General features: G+C 50.8%; 1 protein-coding gene across 1 annotated transcript; it reads right to left on the bottom strand.

Annotated features, from left to right (window-relative positions):
• Positions 1-22: 22 nt before the first annotated feature.
• On the bottom strand, positions 23-11,767 carry LOC128850803 (E3 ubiquitin-protein ligase RBBP6-like). The gene is made up of 12 exons (XM_054055818.1): positions 11,602-11,767; positions 9,194-9,293; positions 7,425-7,461; positions 6,434-6,478; positions 4,122-4,210; positions 3,921-4,005; positions 2,970-3,109; positions 2,165-2,312; positions 1,943-2,021; positions 1,804-1,861; positions 718-819; positions 23-154 (listed from the first exon to the last, which is right to left on the bottom strand). Exons 1-11 carry the CDS (start codon positions 11,765-11,767, stop codon positions 756-758), a joined length of 1,011 nt encoding a protein of 336 aa, XP_053911793.1. The 3' UTR covers positions 23-154; positions 718-755.
• Between the last annotated feature and the right edge of the window lie 7,257 nt (positions 11,768-19,024).

Here is a 19,024-nt window from a genome sequence, read left to right as displayed (position 1 = left end):
TTTCTCTTGTGTGTTGTTTGTTGTTTGAAATCAGGGCCTAATTAACAAAATATCTGAATAATAATACTTTTATTAAATGCAAACCAAAAGAAGTCTCCTGTATTACTGAGCTGAATCTCTGCAGCGAGATGAAGCGCTGGATGGGGACTTGGACCTTAAAAAAAAAAACACAAAAAAATAAAGTTAATTTCAAACAGTCCCTCTCCCCATTTTTTTTGCCTCCCAAGTTTCCTTTGGTTTTTATTCTCCATCAAAGCTTCTCTCAGCTACTGACGTAACGCTGCTGCCAACTGAAGAACTCAATAACGTTTCAGTTTCTGCTTACGAGACAGAGCAGCAGAGAACCACAGGAGATAAAGGAAATGAAGACACTTTCACGTGATTCCTCCAAAGTGCTTTGAGGTCATGGTTACAACCACAAGAGGGAGAGACGGCAAATGCAGTAACTGCCCCTATTCCGGTTCCAGCTCCTGGCAGTTGTTACAGAGAAGCTCCAGGAAAAAAGAGGCGCCTGCTCCTTAACAACGGCTGCCATGCTCGAACTCTCCATCAGCCGTCACCTCTGCCGTGTTTGAGCTGGCAACCTCCATAGGAAACGCCTGTCCCTGCTAATCCCTTGGATCATCCACTCCATCTCACGATCGAGAGGCAGAGTGAGGCGACTCCTGATTCTTCCAGAAACTCTGCCTCTCTTTTATGGACACAGAGAGTAGTTACCTGGAAACTGAACGCCTCTGCGCCTTTGGAATCTTTCATTATTCCATCGATTCCTCAGCAAACTCATTTGTCAATTGGTCAAGTTTGGACTTCTTTGTTTCCCTGTTAAAATAAGATGGACCTTTATTACAAAAACAAAACCAAGCAACAAAACCTGGCCAATAGGAGAATCTGTCTCCTGCCTGCAAATGCCAAAGGGGAAGATCCTGTTTAAGCAAAACCAGTTTAGAATTCCTATCAGTTTTAGGGAAAGGTTTAGGGTGACATTTACCCAGTTTCAGTTTGGCATTTTCACCCTCTGCAACAAAATAATTTTGAGAAAAAGACTGAATCCTTTGTGGTTATGTCAGACGCACGTTACTGTAACTGCAGCCCGACCCGTTATCAGAATAGAATATGAAAAACAATGCCATTTCATCGAGGAAAATATTGTCTCCTCTTTACGTCTCCATTGTCCTCTCCCTGGATAAGGAAGGGCAACAGCATCCTGGTTTGCATCAGCTGCGGTGTGGGCAGCAGGACCAGGGACAGGATCCCCCCCTGTACTTAGCATAGGGGAGATCACACCTCAATAAACAGATAAACCAGACCCTCCGTCTCCAGCGGAGAGAAAGCAGCTTGGCCATTGGAAATGGCTGAATTTAAGAAATCCAAACTATTCCTAAAAGAACAGCGTTGACTTTTCCAGCTATTTGCTCAATCAGTATCAACCAAGTTATTGATCGGGAGATTGATCTCATCAGCCCTACTGAGCCAATATTCAAAGGCGTGGCTTCCCATCTCATCCTTTAATTCTAGGCAGTTTTTGTAAGTAACGATAGTCTCCTCAAAAAGCCTTCATTGTTCAGAGTCCTTTTCTTGGTCCTGCACCGGAGGTTTACTTTGAATACTCTTACTGCAAGCACAGCTCCCCTTTGTAAAAGCCAATTCCAATCAAGCCATTTAAAAATTAATCACCGCTTGCGTTCTCCACAACCCTCTGTGCACAATTATACCCTTCTAACTCAGCTGCGGTGGAGGCTCTGTCTTACGGCCTCCTGTCACAGCTCACAAGCAGTAACAGAGTGAGGGGCTGGAGGTACTCACAGTTCCCAGTCTGCTCTTCCACCCGCTGAGGGCCTTTTCCCGCCTCGCTTGGGATGAGCTTTGGGGAGAGGAAAAAGATCGCATTCAGTTGAACTGAAGAGAATGTTTTTACAGCAATCCTGCAGTGATGGTTACTCACCAGCTGTGGGCATGGATTGTCCTTGGGGGCCCGGGAGAACTGGTGCCGCCGCGGCCGGTTGGCTTTGGACAGGACAGCCCTTGGGAATAAATGCAAAGAGTTGGAAAAGAAGCTCTGCTGAAATACAAGAATCACTGCATGTGTTGAAATAAAACTTCCACTGTCATCCAACGAATGTCTGACTGACCGAGAGGAAGGTGGAGAAAGTCCAGGGGCACTCACCGGAGCAGCAGGAGGGCTGACAGCCATGAAAGCAGCGGGAGGAGGTGTCAGTGGCAGCTGTTCCTCTGGAACAGGATCTGAGGAGCTGGACGATGGCTCCACCGCTAACAAGGGAGGCTTTTTCTTCTTCTCTCTGGCATAAACTTCCCTGGAGAGGGTCGGGGAGGAAAAGGAAAAAGGTTCAAGATACGTAAAGGAAAACTTCTTCAAGCTCTGGATTTACCAAAGGAAGAGAATAGATGGGATTCTTCTCTCTCTACATCAGCCTGTGAAAACACAGGCAGGCAGCTTCTCCTCCTTTTGTAGAGCCACAGCACTAGAAGAGGGAGCAGAAAACAATTTTCCCTCTGCAGAACTCTCCCACTCAGAGGATCAACGGAGAAATTAGCACAGAGTAGAAGCAACAGCAGTTCTGCCTGTTTCAGTGTGGGATTTGACAGAAGCCGGAGGGGGAGGAAATCTCAGTCCCGTAGCTGTTTGTTACATTTTGCAAGACGCCTTTGAAACACAAACCAGAAGCAAAATGTGCTTTCCCAGAGAGCGACTCCACTGTGAGCATCACTGGCATGTTTTGCAGAAATAGTTCTCAGCACCCCACGAGTTTACCCAGCACCCAGGGCAGCCCCAGCAGCCCCCGCGCCTGTAAGATCAGAAGGTGTCCCGGGTTCCCAGGTTAAGATACAACGCCAATGCTTCCTCCCCTGCAGTTACAGACGCTGGCACAATCGGTTGCGCTGCCACTCAGACATCCGCACATGGTTTCTCTCCTTCCCTGTTTGCTCAGTCCAATCAAGTCCATACTTACGCATTAAGGATTGGGATGACGTATTTCCCAGTGTTTGCCAGCATAGCCCCCTTTGTGTTGGGATCCTCCACCTCCTTCAGGAAACTCTTCGGAATTCCTGTGCACTTTCTAATTCTGGGAACAGATCCAAAATGTCTGCCCTGTTCAGAACAGAAATGCAGACAGATCTCGTCTTAAGACTCACACTGCAAATGATATTTCAATCATATCTGCCAGCAGCAAAAGCCCTTAATCCTCTCCTTTTACCCAGCGCAAGGGGTTGCGCCACTGAAAGACCTATTTTCCTGAATGAATACAGACAGGATGTGCCCAAGCCCTGAGCAGTGTTTTGAACTCAATCGAGTTCCTTGGCTTAACGTCATGTTCTTAAGGGTGAAATATCCCTCAGCTCATCATCCCCTCAGAGCAGAGACACAAACCTGCGCCTCCTCCACTGCGCAGTTCAGAGCAAGAGCTGAAACCAAGGCTCTAACTCGGCCCCGGGAGGGACTGATATCCCCCGTCTCTGTACGAAGGTTGAGGTCGTACCTCGTGCATCTGCAGTCAGTGACTGATGTGCAATGGCACCGATACTCAACTGAGGACTTGGGTAATTAAAACATACAAATATTCAGTACACGGGGTCAACAGAAACATCTTGGCTTTACAAGAAATACTAATACCCTGAACTGTCATTAAAGAGTTAAAACCAGACCAATTCCCAGGAATACGGAAATAGATTAAGAACCCCATGAAAGCTCACAGGAAGACCTGTGGAATAAAGAAAAATTGACGCTTCCAGGTTCAAGGTTTCCCCTGAATTTTGAAGGGCTCTGCAGCATCGCTGTGTAACCTCCATCCTCAACCCCAGGAGACACAGTTCTTACCAGGACAGGCTGTGGATTTGTTACCTCCCTGCCCAGGTAAGAATATCCAAAGCTCGGTGACCCCATAAGTGCCCCACAGCCTTACCCCATTGTCTGGGCCGTTCCTTACGTAGTGGCCAGGTTTTCCATCACGTAACCAAGTATATGGCGACGGAGGTGTCTTCACGTAACTAAAAGGTTTGGGGAAAAAAAGAAAAGATGTCTATATGTCTGTCCTCTTCAAACAAACATCTCCACCATTTTCCCCTCATCTTCAAAGGATGGGTTGGATCTTATCAACACTTACTTGATGGGGTCATAGTCCTGGGAAGACTGGATCATCATCGCTTTTATTTTATCTGCTTCAGGCACATCGGCTCCGGCTAGATCGGCGATCTGTGTAACAGGGAATCATTGGACACGCACGTTAGACATACCCGGACAAAGACAGCACCATTCACCCCATCCTGTAAAGAGCAGCACAGCGTGGGCTGAAGTTGTGTGAAAACAGCTGCTGACACGAAAGAGAGATGTCCTGAAGAGGTTCTGGGAGCCCTCACACCATTTCATGATGGTTCTATTCCTGCTCACCTACGAGCAAAGAGCATCGTTGGGCACTCAGAACCTCAGGCCGGGTTTGCCCTTTCCATAAAGACTTGTGTGACCAACTCTGGCTTCTTCCAAGAGGACTGGAGCCACATGTGGAGAGCATGATACGATCCAGTACTTTCACACTGATCGTTCAGCTCCGGACTGTCTGAGGGAGCAGATACCCACTGCGCATTTAACCCAGAAAGACGTGTGCAACTGTCAGTGTTTACACTTTGCAGCATTCAAAGGATCCAACTGAGGAGTCGGGGGAGTTGTTTTCCTTGCTGGAATTCAGCTTCAGACACAGCAGCATTAAAAGGAATCACACTTTTTACAACCTCTCAGCAAGACAAAAGTTCCTCTCAGTAGCAATTTGCCCACCAGGTGCTGCAGGCGGCCCACAGGGCACGTTCTCCTCTACAAACTTCATCCTATTCAGCCATTTAACTACAGACCACAGAACCTGTGCTGTTTCCAGCTGACTGTGTCCTTCTGACACACAAAGTGGAACAGAAACCTTACGCAGATCTGGGTCTTCCAGTTGTTGAAGCCAGCTGGTTCTTTAAAGGCTTCTGTGTTCAACAGCTGCTTTTATTACACACCAGGCCAGGTACAAGCAGGGGCTGAGGGCACGACTGCGTATTAGTTGGACCTTCAAGCACCGCTCCTTCACACCCACCACTCTGGGTTTGGTTTCTGTCTGCCTTCACTCACAAAAGCAAGCAACGCCTTTCAACATTTTATACCTTGTGGTTTCATAGACACCGTTTTTCCTCAGCAGTAACAGAACCCAGATCAACATCTAGGAAATCATTCCAATAACACTGACAGAAATCCTTACAGGTGCTTGACTGATCTGTTTGAACACAATCGCTTTGCAAAACACATCCAAACCCATAAAACATCACTGGGAATAGACCCAAATTGAAAGATGGCATTGAATACATAAGAATAAGAAACAGAAAACTTTTACAACCCATTGCCTTCTCGCTGAGCCAGCTCGTGCTTGAGAGGGCAAAGGCACTCACAGGTTTCAGCCGCTTTATCTTCTGCCCCTGTATTTGTCTGAAATACTTAATTTTGTTTGTCTCCCCAGAATGGACCCGATCTCATTTCTGCAGTGAGAGAGGGAAGAAGTTTCCACTGGGAAGAGATTTCTCAGTCTTGGAAAAGAACCTCAGCCTTTCTATTCAGCAGGAGGAACGCTCCTCTGCATTGAGCTCTGCCCTCTCTCATCTCTGCAACCGGACGGAGTCGTCATTTAACGCGCCAGCCCTGTGCCTGCTCTCGCCGAGTGATCACTGGGGCTGCCCCAGACAAAGTTACACATTGCAGAGCAAAAACCACAATCGGTGGCACAGCAAAACACGGCGCCACAGCAGTTTCAGCAGTCACATCTGCTCACGCGCCACACACACACACACACACACACACAGGCGCATTCCTGAGAACCATGAGGGACAGGGACACAATTCAAAGAGTGCGTGGCCAAACAAATCCTATTGCCTTGTCCGCAGTTTGTGTCCTACAGCTGACGAAACCGTGCAGCATTCCAAGAAGGGATCTAGAACTGTCATGACTAGAAGTTCAGAAATAGCCATGCCATTGTCCAAGCTCCAGCAACGCTTCTTTTCGGGCTGGGCAGTGTCCCCGCCCCGGAAATGTCCATCACTCACAGCCAATTCAATTCTGCTGTAAAAATTGGGTTCTTCTGCAATGCAAAAGTAATGAAACTAATGAAGAGCTTCTGCAGTGCTGCTGCTTTGTGTCCTGGAGATAAGGAATGCTGCAACAGACACTGAGGCTGAGAAGGTGCTCCCCTTCTCTCTTCCCAGCCTTGGAACTGCTCCTTACAGGGCCGGCTCAGAACAGACACTCGTTGTAAAGTTAAAACACATAACTTAAATCATAAAAAATATAAAGTTTTGTGCACATTGCAGCAGTTCTCAGTGACAGAGCACACTATAAGATCTAAAAATATTAAGCAAACACTGGTTTGAGTTGTTAATGAGAATATTCTCTATTTACCTTAATAAGTTGGGCCAGAGTCATCGGTGCAGAGGAGTCATCAACCTGTGCCGAGAAAATCAAACACAGAGTCAAGTTCTACAACCCAAACGCAGCCACAGTGAACCTCTGCTGTACTCTGAAAGTCTGCACCGTGTCCTCCGTGTGGGACTGAAAGAGGCATTTCCAGCCTGGTGTGATTTCTATTTGCTCACAACAAAGCCCAAACCTACGGCAGCGTAAGAGTGCCGTGAGGTTAATGAGAAGAGGTGGAAACAACCACACCGGATTGAGATCAGCTCATTGCTCCAGAACAGCTCAAAGAAGGAACCCAGTCAAACACTCACAACAGCTTTGGAGTCGAAGGGGAGAGGCAGCTGCCAATTCTCAGCTAAAAAGTATTTTTAAAAATATTTCAGTTTATTTGTTTACGAACATGGCATCGGTGTTCCAACACACGCTGAGGAACTAAGAGGAAACGGCACTGAGTTCAACAAGAACTGCTCCTCTGTGGGGTCTGTTATCCTTTTCAAAAAGCATCCTGCAAAAGTAGTCTTGAAAACCAAGAGCGGAGTGATACAGTGTGCAAAGGGCAAAAGTCCACTCCAAACCATTTGAATGGCCAGAAACAAAAAGCACAGCAGAAGCTGTACAGACAGATGCAGACAGACAGATGCAGAGCACGGCACTGTTCAGCTGTGCAAACCTTGAACCCGCAGGAGCTAAACACAATCGCACATTGCCTGTGCGACACAGAGCCATGCAGGGAATGTTCCAGCATATTCTGGGTGAAATACAATGCACTGCCAGGCACAAACACCACTGTTCCCATGAGAACGGTGCAAATGATGCCATTTCTCCGTGTCTATGGTGCTGAATCAAATCTATTCTATTTACAACATATTCTGTGTTTTACTGGAAAACAGATTAAGTTCACGCTTGGAGAATGCCTTCATTATTTAGAAATAAGTGCCGAGTGCAGAGAGAAGTGTGAGGCTGTGTTTTTACATACCGCTTTTGGTGTTCCACGTACTGCCTCCGTTCCACGTCTAAAAAGAAGAAAGAAAGGCAATCAGATCTGAAAATACAGTCCCCACTCGTACCCAACGTAAAGCAGAGAAAAGCGATTACAAAGCCTAAGCATCAAACATGGTGTTCTGATAGGGCAGTGAATGTGGAAATTCATTCGCATACAGAAACTGTTCTCTCTTGGTGCATTCAGTGCAACTGAAAAACAAAACAAACCCAAATGCCATTACTGGTTTTTCACCAATGACTCTGAGACTGACAGACTCGGAAGACGACAGTGCAAGAGGAAGCCCTCCGATATTTTGTCTCTGCCACGTTCGTATCAAACCCACAAAGTCTGTACGACAGTTTGTGTTCTCAAATCATCAACCATTACAAAGAGGTACCAGGCAGGGCCCTTCAGTTCCCAAGAAAGAGCAGTGGTGGTCTGGACATTTCCAAACGCAGGTTTGCCTAAGGGAACAAAGGCACCTTTGACGGCAGCAGCGCCTCTCCTCGCATTTCAGGGCAGCGCTGCAGTGCCTGGAGAGGGGCCATCCAACAGCCCCAGAGGATGCACTGACAGGACAGCGCTGAGCACGCCGATTGAAATTAACCCCCAGAGCCACGCTCTCTTTGTAAGCACAACGCGGTGGTGTCGAGACTTCCTAGGGAGTGCCTGAAAGCACTGCAACAACCACTGCAGTGACAGGCCCTCAGTTTACATTCAGAGACCCACATCTCGAGGCTTCATTGACTGAGAACCCACCTCACTAAGACCTGGCAAAACCGCACGCCAAAAATATCTCCTGGCTGTGTTGGAAAGGGGAGATCTGTCAGAAGTCTGGAAAACAGCACCGTACAAACCCTGCTGGTGTTGCTGATGTAGAACCAGGCTGCGTGAAAGTATCACTGACAGCAGCAATCTGGTACTCAGCACTGAATATATGTAATTCCAGTCAAGAACACGATCCTCTGTCCTCTATAAATCTCAGGAATACAGAGCTAAAACCTGGAGCACAGCTATCAGCTCAGGGTACAAACAGCTGAGGAAGATAACCAGGAGCACTTGGCAAGGTGCTAAACTGCTCAGTGAGTTTCAAGTTCAGACAGGATGCCCTATTCCTCCATCGTACGGGCACAAAAGGCAGAACGCTTCGGGCTGCTGTTTCTCTTGTCTGAATCACATTGTCTTTAGGGAACTCACAGGAATGCCTCACAAATGAAAGTTCCTGTTTGCGTGGTTCGCCAGCTGGCAGCCCTTGGTCTTTCCTCTACAGTCACTATGCAACCCCCCTGCTTTGGGGTGTAGGGATACCTGCCAAACCCTGCCCCCTCCCCCACGAGCAGAAACAGCCAAACACGAGAATGAGACTCTTCCGAGATGGGAACGAATGGCAGGGTGACTCTCCAATGCCCACCTGTCTGTACTATAAAAGCAAGAAAGCCAAGACACATAATAAGGAATCTCTCCACGCAGAGGAAACGGGATCTACCAATTGGGTCTCAGAACAACCAATCCCAAGAACAAACCCAACACAACCATCTTAAAAGTTACCACTGTTGGAGTTTGCACCCCATGCCCCAGCAGGACTGAAAATGTAAGTCTGCTTTGGGAGAGATCCATTACAATCTTCTCCACGACAGCAACGATTAACAGCAGCTTTAGCAAGAAAGACACAGTGGGAGCACCTCTGGAAACTCATCTCCATACAGAAAGGTAACACAGAAACCCCTCACAAAGAACCCAAGGGAATCCTGTCCGAAACTCACGGAACACAGCGTTTCCTGGCAACTTTAACTCCTGCAGCAGGGATTCTTCTAACGATGACCGATGAGTTCCTGGGAACCAGGGTGTTCTCATCTGTGTATTCTGAAAACAACATAAATACAGAGAAAAAAATCAGTCAGGTTGTAAGAATGTCTATTACTGTGTAATTCCAGAGCACAGCAAAGAACCTCTTTTCAGACAGAGAAGCACAATCTGATGTCACGTCACGCTCTCATCATCTCAGCACACGGACAGAGACTCTCAAGAGATCTTCACGTTGAATGAACACCAGCAGCAAAAGCTTTGTAATGTGTGAAAGAGTTGAACGCCAGCAGCAGGACAGACTCAGAGGCCACGAAGGAGTCTGTGAGCACAGGAGGTTCTCTCCTGATCCGCCTGAAGGTGCTTTCGCTTTGGTTCGTCTATACACCCAACAGATCTTTGGAGAAAAAGAAACCCCTCAAAGTCTCACCTGCACAAAGCAGACTCTAAAGCCCGGCCAGCTTGCCCTGCAGCAGAACCAGCCCTGGCCCAAAGCCTGAAAACTCTGTGCCCTGGCTTCCCCAGCTGACAACTAAACCCGATTCAGCCGTGCTGCAAGCACCCGAGGCTGGCAGAACACAGCAGAAAGCCTGCCGCCTCGGGCGACTCCTTGGAGCTTCATCCATCAACAGCCGCACTGCTCCGCTGCTCAGGGCTTTGCATTTCTGTGGAAACGGAACTGGCAGAGCTGCACTTTGGATCTCAGCAACTCTGCAGGTTTCTGAGCCTGCTTCGACAAGGTGGGCAACACTTGCTCAGACTGAAGTGGCATTTCCCCTCTTCAGCCAATCATCTGTCCCAGTTAAACACCGTGAGTTCTTCCCATTCACAGTTTGCAGAGCAGAGAGACTCAAACGCAATCACTGATGATGAGTCTGTAAAAGCCTTTAGGGAACAGTGTGGGCCTGAAGCTCTGCAGGCTTTGCCTTGGCTTACACCATCTTCATCTCAGCAGGCGGAAAGCCTTCTGACCTTATTTACACACAGCCCAAACAAAGAAAACAACAGCCTGAGAGCCTTGGGCTTGAAATTGCATTTGCTTCAAATGCCGAGCTCTCTCCAGAAGAACGCCTTTTATGCTGCAATCCCACAGGCTGGATACGATGGAATATTTGAAAGCACCGTCAGCAGTCATTTCCTGGGATCGGCTCACAGTCAGAAATATTGCAAGCCCTGACCTTCACAAACTGAATCAGAACGAGGGGCTGAAAACCAAAGGCACTGTCTCTCAAGCCGAGCTGTCGGGGTGGCTTTGCTCAGGGATTACACACAAAACAGGAACATTTCACAATTTGTACCCCATTTTTCAGTACATTGTTCTTACAAGCAGGAACCCCTCTTAGACCAAAACACCCCCCCCAGAAGACACCGTCTCAACACTGAAATGCACATTTCACTGTCATTTCCATATGACAGAGTGCTTCTTCACAAAACAGAGAAATCATTGAGCTGAAACCAATTCCTGCTCTTCCCCCTCGGGAACCGCACGCCAGCTCCCTCTGGACTACAGAGCAGTCACAAACTCTAGGAGAAAGGACGGCAACTGATGGGAACAGGAGCAGGTTAAAGGACTCCCAACAATCAGAACAAATTGGCCTCCGCTGCCCAAGATCCACTGGGTTTCCAAAATCATCGCAACATTTCATGAGGTCTGCTGCAGAGTCAAAGTTCTATAGAACCAACACTTTATGTCCACATGTAAGAATTCCAAACATCCCATTGAGGTAAAATTCCTGGTCTAGTTTTTTCCCTTTATCTTCTGAAGGGGCCGGGGAGCAGTGTCTGCAACAGCTACACAGCCAGGTTCCCATGCAGAGGAGTAGAACAAGTGGAAAACAAAATTAAGTCACCAAAACCACTTTTGTTTTGCCTCCAAGCAGCCATCTCTTCTATTTCCATCGCTTCCTGCCTTCTGCACAAGATTTCAAAGAAACCTGGCAAGTTTGCTGTTATATTGTCCAACTTTTCCTTATCATTTCACCTAAAAAATGCCAGGAGATAAAAACTTTTGTGAGCAATCCCTGTCGCACAGCATCCATGTGTTCTTCTATGCCCGGTCCTGTGTGTAACGGAAAGATCTGGAGATCAGAAGAGCAGCCAGGAAAGAACAGCTCTGCGAGGCCCCAGCACGAGTCACAGCTCCTGGTCGTGGCCCAATCCCATCATCGCTTCCCACCGCACTTAATCCCCAGCACCACTTGCCCTCCCGTCCCTCTGCCCGCCGGTGGGATGGGCCCCAGGCTGACTCACGCTGTCTGGGGACGACAGCAAAGAGCAGAGTGTGGCTCCCAGAGCCGTGGCTGCTGCGCGGCATCTGCAATGCTGCCAGCCGGGGGTCCCTGAGCCCCGCACCCACCGCCCAACGCACCTTCTCCAGTCTGGGCGTTGGAGATCTGCAGCTCACACCTGGACGCCTTCAGCTTCTCCCGAGACATGATCTGGTGCTTGAGGTCTCCCAGGGAGATGTCAAGGCCGCTGAAGCTGACGGTATCATAGTTCAGCCTGGAGAAGAACTTGTAATGGATGCACGGCATGGTCAGGGCCACGCGGTGCCTGTTCTGTGCCTCTACGCCCGCAGACTCGGAGCTGTGGGGCTCTGGTCCCCTCTGCAGCAACTCCTGATCCGGAGTGTGGGATGCACGGGCTTGTGGGCCAGTGACACGCTGGCCACTGGCCGTGGCCTCCTTTGTGATGCTGACCTGTTGCCTCGGAGACGTCTCTGGTGTCCAGGGCAAAGCACACTCTGGATTCACTCTCCAGGACTATCTGGAGGAAGGCAGGTGGGCTCTCCACTGGGAGCTGCCTGCGGTTTTCTCAGGGTGTGAAAACCAAAGCGTTTTGGCTGTGATTTGGATGTTGCAGTACCCGGTGCCAGATCCGCCGGAGCAGAGAATTTGTCTGCGTGGAGGGTAGGTAAAGTCTGCCTGTCTCTGCTTCTGTGCAGTCATTACTCGGATTTTAATCTCCATGGTAGGGCCTCCCGTTCTTCACAATATTGTCAGCTCCTCTTCTCATGCCTTCTGGATAAATTCTGCTGGGAAATGTCCAGAGCCCAGAGGTTTCCCCTTTTGGTTTAACTCTGCCAGCCTTGCCCAGTGCTCTGTCTCCCCGATCACATTTATTGCCCGAGCCCTGTATCGCTGACTCCAGGGTTTGTAGGGAGGCATCCTGGCCTGGCAGCTGAAGCTCCATTCCAATTTAGCTGCCTGCTCGTTTGCTCTGTGATCCTTCAGGATGGTCTTCAACTCCAGCCTCGACTGCCACTGCTTCTGAGATTTGGCAGCGTAAGCTTTGCCGTGGGGAGGTGGAGAGGGCAGGGAGCAGCAGTGCGGTCGGGTCTGGCCCTGCAGAGCACGGGGGCTCAGTCACTTGGGAGTTGTCCTCCTCTCTCTTCTTGGGGAGACATGAAGCAGCCCGTGCCCAGAAGAGACCTTCCTGAGTGTAGGAATGCCTGAACATCCAGAGCACTCACAGAAAGAAGGGGAAATTGGTTCAGGCATCAGGGTGAGGTGAAAGTGATGAGTACCCTGGTGACCAGTGTCTGGGGATCCCTGGGGCTCTTGTTGTGTGCTCTGCTGCCAGAGCAGATGGGAATTTCCAGAGCGGCTGGAAAACCAGCCTGTTCATGCAAACAGAAATACCTGACGGCATTTCTCAACTTTAACCTTCCCTGGGACTGTTTGACCATGGTTTCTGTTTCTCTTTCTAGGGATTGGCTGAGGGTCTGTAAAATGCATTTCTGTTTCCACGATATTATGCTCGATGCCATACCTGCAGCAGTGGGACTTCTTGGCTGCTGCTGGATCTATTCCCATAGAAAGAAGCAGGCAAATGGCCACAAAAAAAGAGCAACCGGCCCTAAAGAGGAGAACCAGGACAAAGTGAATAAGAAGGATTCATCACCTGAATCAGCATCAGGCGTTCCTCAGAGCCTGCCGCTCTCCTTGGAAGAGAAATGCCCAGATAATGAAACCTCGACCTCCCTGCTGTCGGCAGAATCGATGATGCCCGGTACCCTCAGAGAGAGGAGAGAGAAACTTTACAGCCAGGTAAATACCGCTCAGGGCTGGGCTGCTGGGGATGCCGTGCCCTGCAGGGAACTCCTGGGCACTCCTGGGCAGCTGCAGGCCAGCAGCGACCGACTGACGCCAGCCCGGCCCCAGACAGTTGGGGGTTGCTGTTCCTGGCTCTTCCCTTGCACGGGATGTGCCGGGCTGTGTTTGTCGCTCCTCCAGAGCTGCCGAAGCATTGCCAGTGCTCAGCTCTGGCAGCAAAGGGTTCCAACAGCCTGAGCTCTGCCCGCTTCTCTGCACTGTGTGCTAACAGACAGCAGAGCGGAGGGGACTGGCTCCCAGAGAAGATGCCCAAGGCCACCAAGGAGGTTGATGTAGCCTTTGATGTTGGCCTTCAGCCCACGGGCGCTGAGCTCTGGGGAGCGCTCAGGCAGATGAGGCATCGTTCTCAGAAACAGCCTGAGCCTTGTGAGTTACTGGCACCCTCCGGCTGCCACAGAAGACACTTGCGAGGCTGATAATGGCAGGGAAAGGCAGTTTGTACACTGCCATCCAATCTCTAAAAGCATCCTCGAGATCTACTAAAAAGAAGGCTGTTGTCCACAGCCAGAAGAAACAGCCCCACACAGACCGTGCTCAGTGCAATTTTCAGCAAGGTGGTTTTGGTTTTAGGCCTGTGCGCTCTCTGGCTGAGGAGAGCAAGTGTTCCCTGGCAAAACGTGGGCTGAAGGGCATCCTCAGGCCTGTTGTTGATTTGTTGGTGTGTTTCTACCTCACTCATTCTGAATGGAATTGTCTTAGAGCTGTAGAAAACTTAGTTAAGAGATGTAGGATCGTGGCCTGGAAATGCTTTTGGGTGCTTTAATGGACTCAGTGCAGAGCTGAGCAGTGAGCTCTGGGAAGCAAATCCACCGGGCAAGACTGGCTCCCTCCCAGCCCGCTTCCTGGTCAGGCCAGAGGTTTCCCGAGCTCCCGGTGAAGCTGTTGCAGCATCGAGCAGCCGGAGCCATGCGAGGGGCATGGATGCTATGGGAGAGGCTGAGTGGGGAAACAACAGTGAGGCCTGGAGGATGAGGAGAAGGGAGCCCTGAAGGACCTTCCTGACGTTGCAGAGCTGTTAATAGAGGTCTGGGTGAGGCATTGTTGGGCTTTGGGAACTGGCCAGTGTCGTTGCCAAGCCACTCTCCACGGTATTTGGAAACTCATGGCAATCAGGAGAAGTCCCTGGTGACTGGAAGAAGGGTAACCCATTTTTAAAAAGGGTAGAAAAGACGGCCCTGGGAACTACCGACCTGTCAGCCTCACCTCTGTGCCTGGGAAACCATGGAACAGATCCTCCTAGAAGCTATGCTAAAGCACGTGCAGGACGGAGAGGTGATTAATGGCAGCCAGCACGGCTTCACCAGGGGAAAGGCCTGTAGGAGCAAGCTAGTGGCTTTCTGTGATGGGGTAATCACAGCAGTGGACACGAAAACCAACGGATGGCATCTATCTGGACTTCTATAAAGCCTCTGACACGATCCCCCACAACATCCTTTTCTCTAAATTGGAGAGATATGGATTTGATGAGTGGACTGTTCGGTGGATAAGAAATTGGTTGTATGGTCGTATTCAGAATGCAGTGGTCAATGGCTCAAAGTCCAGACGGAGATCCGTGACAAGTGGTGTCCCTCAGGGGTCCGTACTGGGACCGGTGCTCTTTAGTATCTTCCTCAATGATATAGACAGAGAGATGGAGTGCATCCTCAGCAAGTTTGCAGATGACACCAAGCTGAGTGGTGCAGTTGCCACACCAGAAGGACACGATGTCATCCAGAAGGACCTGGACAAGCTGGAGAAGTGGGGCTGTGCAAACCTCATGACATTCAACAAGGCCAAGGGCAAGGCCCTACACCTGGGTCGGGGCAATCCCCTGTTCCAATACAGGAAGGGGGATGATGTGATTGAGCAGCCCTGCAGAGAAGGACTTTGGGGTGCTGCTCGATGAGAAGCTCGACATGAGCCCACAATGTGTGCTCGCAGCCCAGGCGGCCAACCGTATCCTAGGCTGCATCAACAGAAGCATGGCCAGTAGGTCGAGGGAGGGGATTCTGTCCCTCTATTCCTCTCTTGTGAGACCTCATCTGGTAGATTGTGTCCAGTTCTGGAATTCTCAATGTAAGAAGGATCTGGAGCTGTTGGAGTGGGTCCAGAGAAGGGCTACAGAGATGATCGGAGTGCTGGAGCACCTTCCATATGAGGACAGGCTGAGAGAGTTGGGGTTGTTCAGCCTGGAAAAGAAAAGGTTCAGAGGAGATCTTGTAGTGACCTTCCAGTACCTGAAGGGGCTACAAGAAAGCTGGGGAGGGACTCTTTACAAAGGCTTGGAGTGATAGGGGAAGTGGGTATAAGCTGGAGAGGGGCAGATTTAGATTAGACATAAGGAGGAATTTCTTCACTATGAGAGTGGTGAGGCACTGGCACAGGTTGCCCAGGGAAGTTGTGGATGCCCCATCTCTGGAGGTGTCCAAGGCCAGGCTGGATGGGGCTTGGGCAGCCTGATCCAGTTTCCCTGCCCACCGCACGGGGGTTGCAACTAGATGATATTTAAGGTCCCTTCCAACCCAAACTATTCTATTATTCTGTGATTCTATGAGTCTGTGATTCTATGAGTCTGTGATTCTTTGAACCCTTGGCCTCCTGCCACTGCCCCTGTGCACAAACGATGCAGGCTGAGCCTTGGCCTTGAGATCTAAGAGAATATTTGCCCTTAGCTTGCAGGAGCAGAAGCGACTGGAGCATCACAGGACGAGCAGGGCGATTTCACACAGGAGGTTGCTGAGGAGCTTTGGGCCCAAGTGGCTGCAGATGAAGAGGACTCCTGTGGCAGCCCCCACTGCCAAATGTGTGTGGTGTTGAAGATGCAGCTCATGGAGATGAAAACTGCAAACATCCACCTGGCTGAAAAAAATGCTCTCCTCTGTAGGCTGATGGATTTGACAGAAAAGGTTCAAGCTGAAAATGCTGACCTGAAAAGGCAACTCGCGTGTGTGGCAGAGGTGCTGGAAGAGGCAGAGCAGGATTTTAAAGCCATGAGAGAAAGGGCAGAAAGGAACCGACAACTGGAGAAGGAGCATTAGGAGGCAAAGTTAGTGCTCCAGGGGACATCAGAAGGCGACTGTTTGCAGAGGGCTCAGACAGAAGAACACACGGAACAGCACGGAGCCCTGCAAGTGACTGAAGCCCAGCCGAGTGAACGGAACGATTGCTTTCTGGAGCATAATGAACAATGCCCGCAGCTCTTTCAGGAACTGGAACAGCTGGAAAGATCCAACCGTATCGCTTCCAGGCTGCCCGATGCTACCCTGGCAGCAGACAAAGAGTCCATCCTCCTGGAGGCTATGAGAAAACAGCCAGCAAAGCTTCGAGCATTCATAGCTCGATACAGCTACGATCCTTTCTATGGTCCCAATGAGCGGCCTGAATTGGAGCTGCCTCTTGTTGCTGGACAATGTGTTTACGTCTTTGGAGATGTGGATGAAGACGGTTGGTATGTGGGAGAGTTGTCTGACGGCACCAGAGGATTCGTCCCCTCGAATTTTGTTGAAGAGGTGTCCAATGATGAACCACCTGATGACACAGGAGTCTTTCCAGGGACAAGTGACTGGGAGTAGGACACGGCAAAAGGGGCTTTGAGCAAAAATCATCATAAAAGCCCAAACTCTGTGAAATAAAGGAGGTTTTAGACAAAATCATCATAAAAGCCCAGACCCTCGAATACTCTGTAAAATCAAGTATTAGTCATATTATCACAGCAAGAAAGAAAACAAGTGAGGAGTAGTGATCAACAACAAGTTAACAGCAACAGCCTGTAAAGGCAAGGTGTCTGATCATTACCGTAAGAGAATAAGTATGGCGATTAAGAAAGGTACATCACCAACTGCTTTTATTATCATCATCCAGATCTGCAGTTGCTGAGGGGGAGCATTTTCTTTATCACAGCAAGGATTTGGAGAGGCAATTGGGAAGCCCACGCAGTGTGTCAACTCGTGGATGAGGTCTCCCAGCCACTGCTGTGAGGGACTTAGCTTTTATATCATTGAACTAACAAATTACATCACTTCAAAATGCCGAGCCTATCCCCAGCTGCTCACTGCCCCTCCTCCCCCTAGAATATGGCCAGGGTCCCAGGAGAGGGAGAGGGAGGGGAGGAAGCAGCTGGATACCTGTTATCTTTAAGCTAAGGGGCTGTAGAGATGCAACATTCCTGCCCAGCTCCTCTTTTTCAGGGAGCACAGTTCTACTGATAATGAAACAGTTTTTCACACTCTTCTCTATTAGGAAGAGCCCAGCACAATCCTACTGATAACAGCAATGCATCCAGCACACACACCCCCTTCCACACCAGCATTCACTCACCGCTTCTGCGGGATCTAAGGGATCCCCTTTGCAATCAACAAAAACGGGCAGCAGCTCCCGGGAAGCGCCCGTCGGGACTCACCAGGCCCATCTCTGGCTGCCCGGGCGGGAGGGACACAGCCTGGGCAATGGGGCCCTCAAAGCTCTTGGCTCAGCAGTGCCTTCCTGCCCAGTCCTGCTCCTCAGCAACGGGAGGGAATGCTCTGCAGGCACAGAGGAGGCAGGAAAGCGGGAAAGCAAAGTGCACCTGCATGAGAGAGGGCACCTGCAGCCCCTGAGCCGCCCGGCCCTGCTCAGCCCCCCCGGGAGCAGCCCCTGGGCACAGCCCGGGTGCTCCTGCACCAGGCAGACACGCTGACAGCCAGAAAGGGCCCCGGGCAGGCGGCAGATCCCCGGGCAGGGAGCAGATCCCCGGGCAGGCAGCAGATCCCGGGACAGGCGGCAGATCCCAGGCAGGCGGCAGATCCCTGGGCAGGCGGCAGATCCCCGGGCAGGGAGCAGATCCCCGGGCAGGGAGCAGATCCCCGGGCAGGCGGCAGATCCCGGGGCAGGCGGCAGATCCCCGGGCAGGCGGCAGATCCCCGGCCCATGACCCGCAGCCCCGATGCTGCAGGCAGCAGTCCCCGAGCCCGCAGCTCCCCGAGCCGCGCGGCCCCGATGTGGCGCTCAGCAGGTCGGTGTCCCCCCTGAGCGCTGTGTCCGAGCCCCGGGGCAGGACGAGTCGGTGCGGGGTGTCCCGTCTTCCCCCCGCGCTCCCCCGTGGCCGCCCCGAGCGCAGCCGCAGAGCTCCTCCGTCCCTGCCCGCATCGTGATGGGCGAGGGGCGCGTCCAGATGGGATCCACCACCCCCGGGGTGTGAGAGGGGAGAGGGGGGAGAGGGACGAGAGAGAGGGGAGAGGGGAGAGTGCAGGGGAAATGCGAGGGGAGAGGGAGATGGTGAGGGGAAAGGACAGGGTGAGAGGAGAGGATATGGCAAGCGCAAAATGACATGGAGAGGGGAAAGGGACAGGGCGAGGGTCAAAAGGCCACGGCGAGGGGGAACGGAGATGGCGAGGGGAGAAAGGACACTGTGAAGGGAAAGGCAGATGGCGAGCATGAAATGACATGGCAAGGGGAAAGGACACATCGAGGGGCAAAAGGACACGGCGAGGGGAAAGGATACAGCGAGGGGAAGGGCATGGCAGGGGGAAAGGAAATGGCGAGCATGAAATGAGAGGGCGAGGGGCAAAAGGACACAGCCGGGCTGAAAGGACACAGTGAGGGGCAAAATGACATGGAGACGGGAGAAAGGAGATGGCGAGGGGAGAAATGACATGGCAGAGGGCAAAAGGATGCAGTGAAGGGCAAAATGACACGGCGAGGGGAAAACGACAGCGAGGG

Source organism: Cuculus canorus, unplaced genomic scaffold, assembly GCF_017976375.1.
Source record: "Cuculus canorus isolate bCucCan1 unplaced genomic scaffold, bCucCan1.pri scaffold_79_arrow_ctg1, whole genome shotgun sequence".
Taxonomy (NCBI): domain Eukaryota; kingdom Metazoa; phylum Chordata; class Aves; order Cuculiformes; family Cuculidae; genus Cuculus; species Cuculus canorus.
Note: the sequence above shows the minus strand (reverse complement) of the source record. Positions and strands in the feature narration are given on the sequence as shown.

Excerpts from the sequence above, each read along its gene's own strand:
- LOC128850803 (XM_054055818.1), bottom strand. The coding sequence starts at position 11,767 with ATGCCGTGCATCCATTACAAGTTCTTCTCCAGGCTGAACTATGATACC. Across the intron at positions 4,211-6,433 it reads CTCTGGCCCAACTTATTAAG|ATCGCCGATCTAGCCGGAGC; the intron begins GTAAATAGAGAA and ends CCTGTTACACAG. Across the intron at positions 3,110-3,920 it reads GGAACGGCCCAGACAATGGG|GGCAGACATTTTGGATCTGT; the intron begins GTAAGGCTGTGG and ends TGTTCTGAACAG.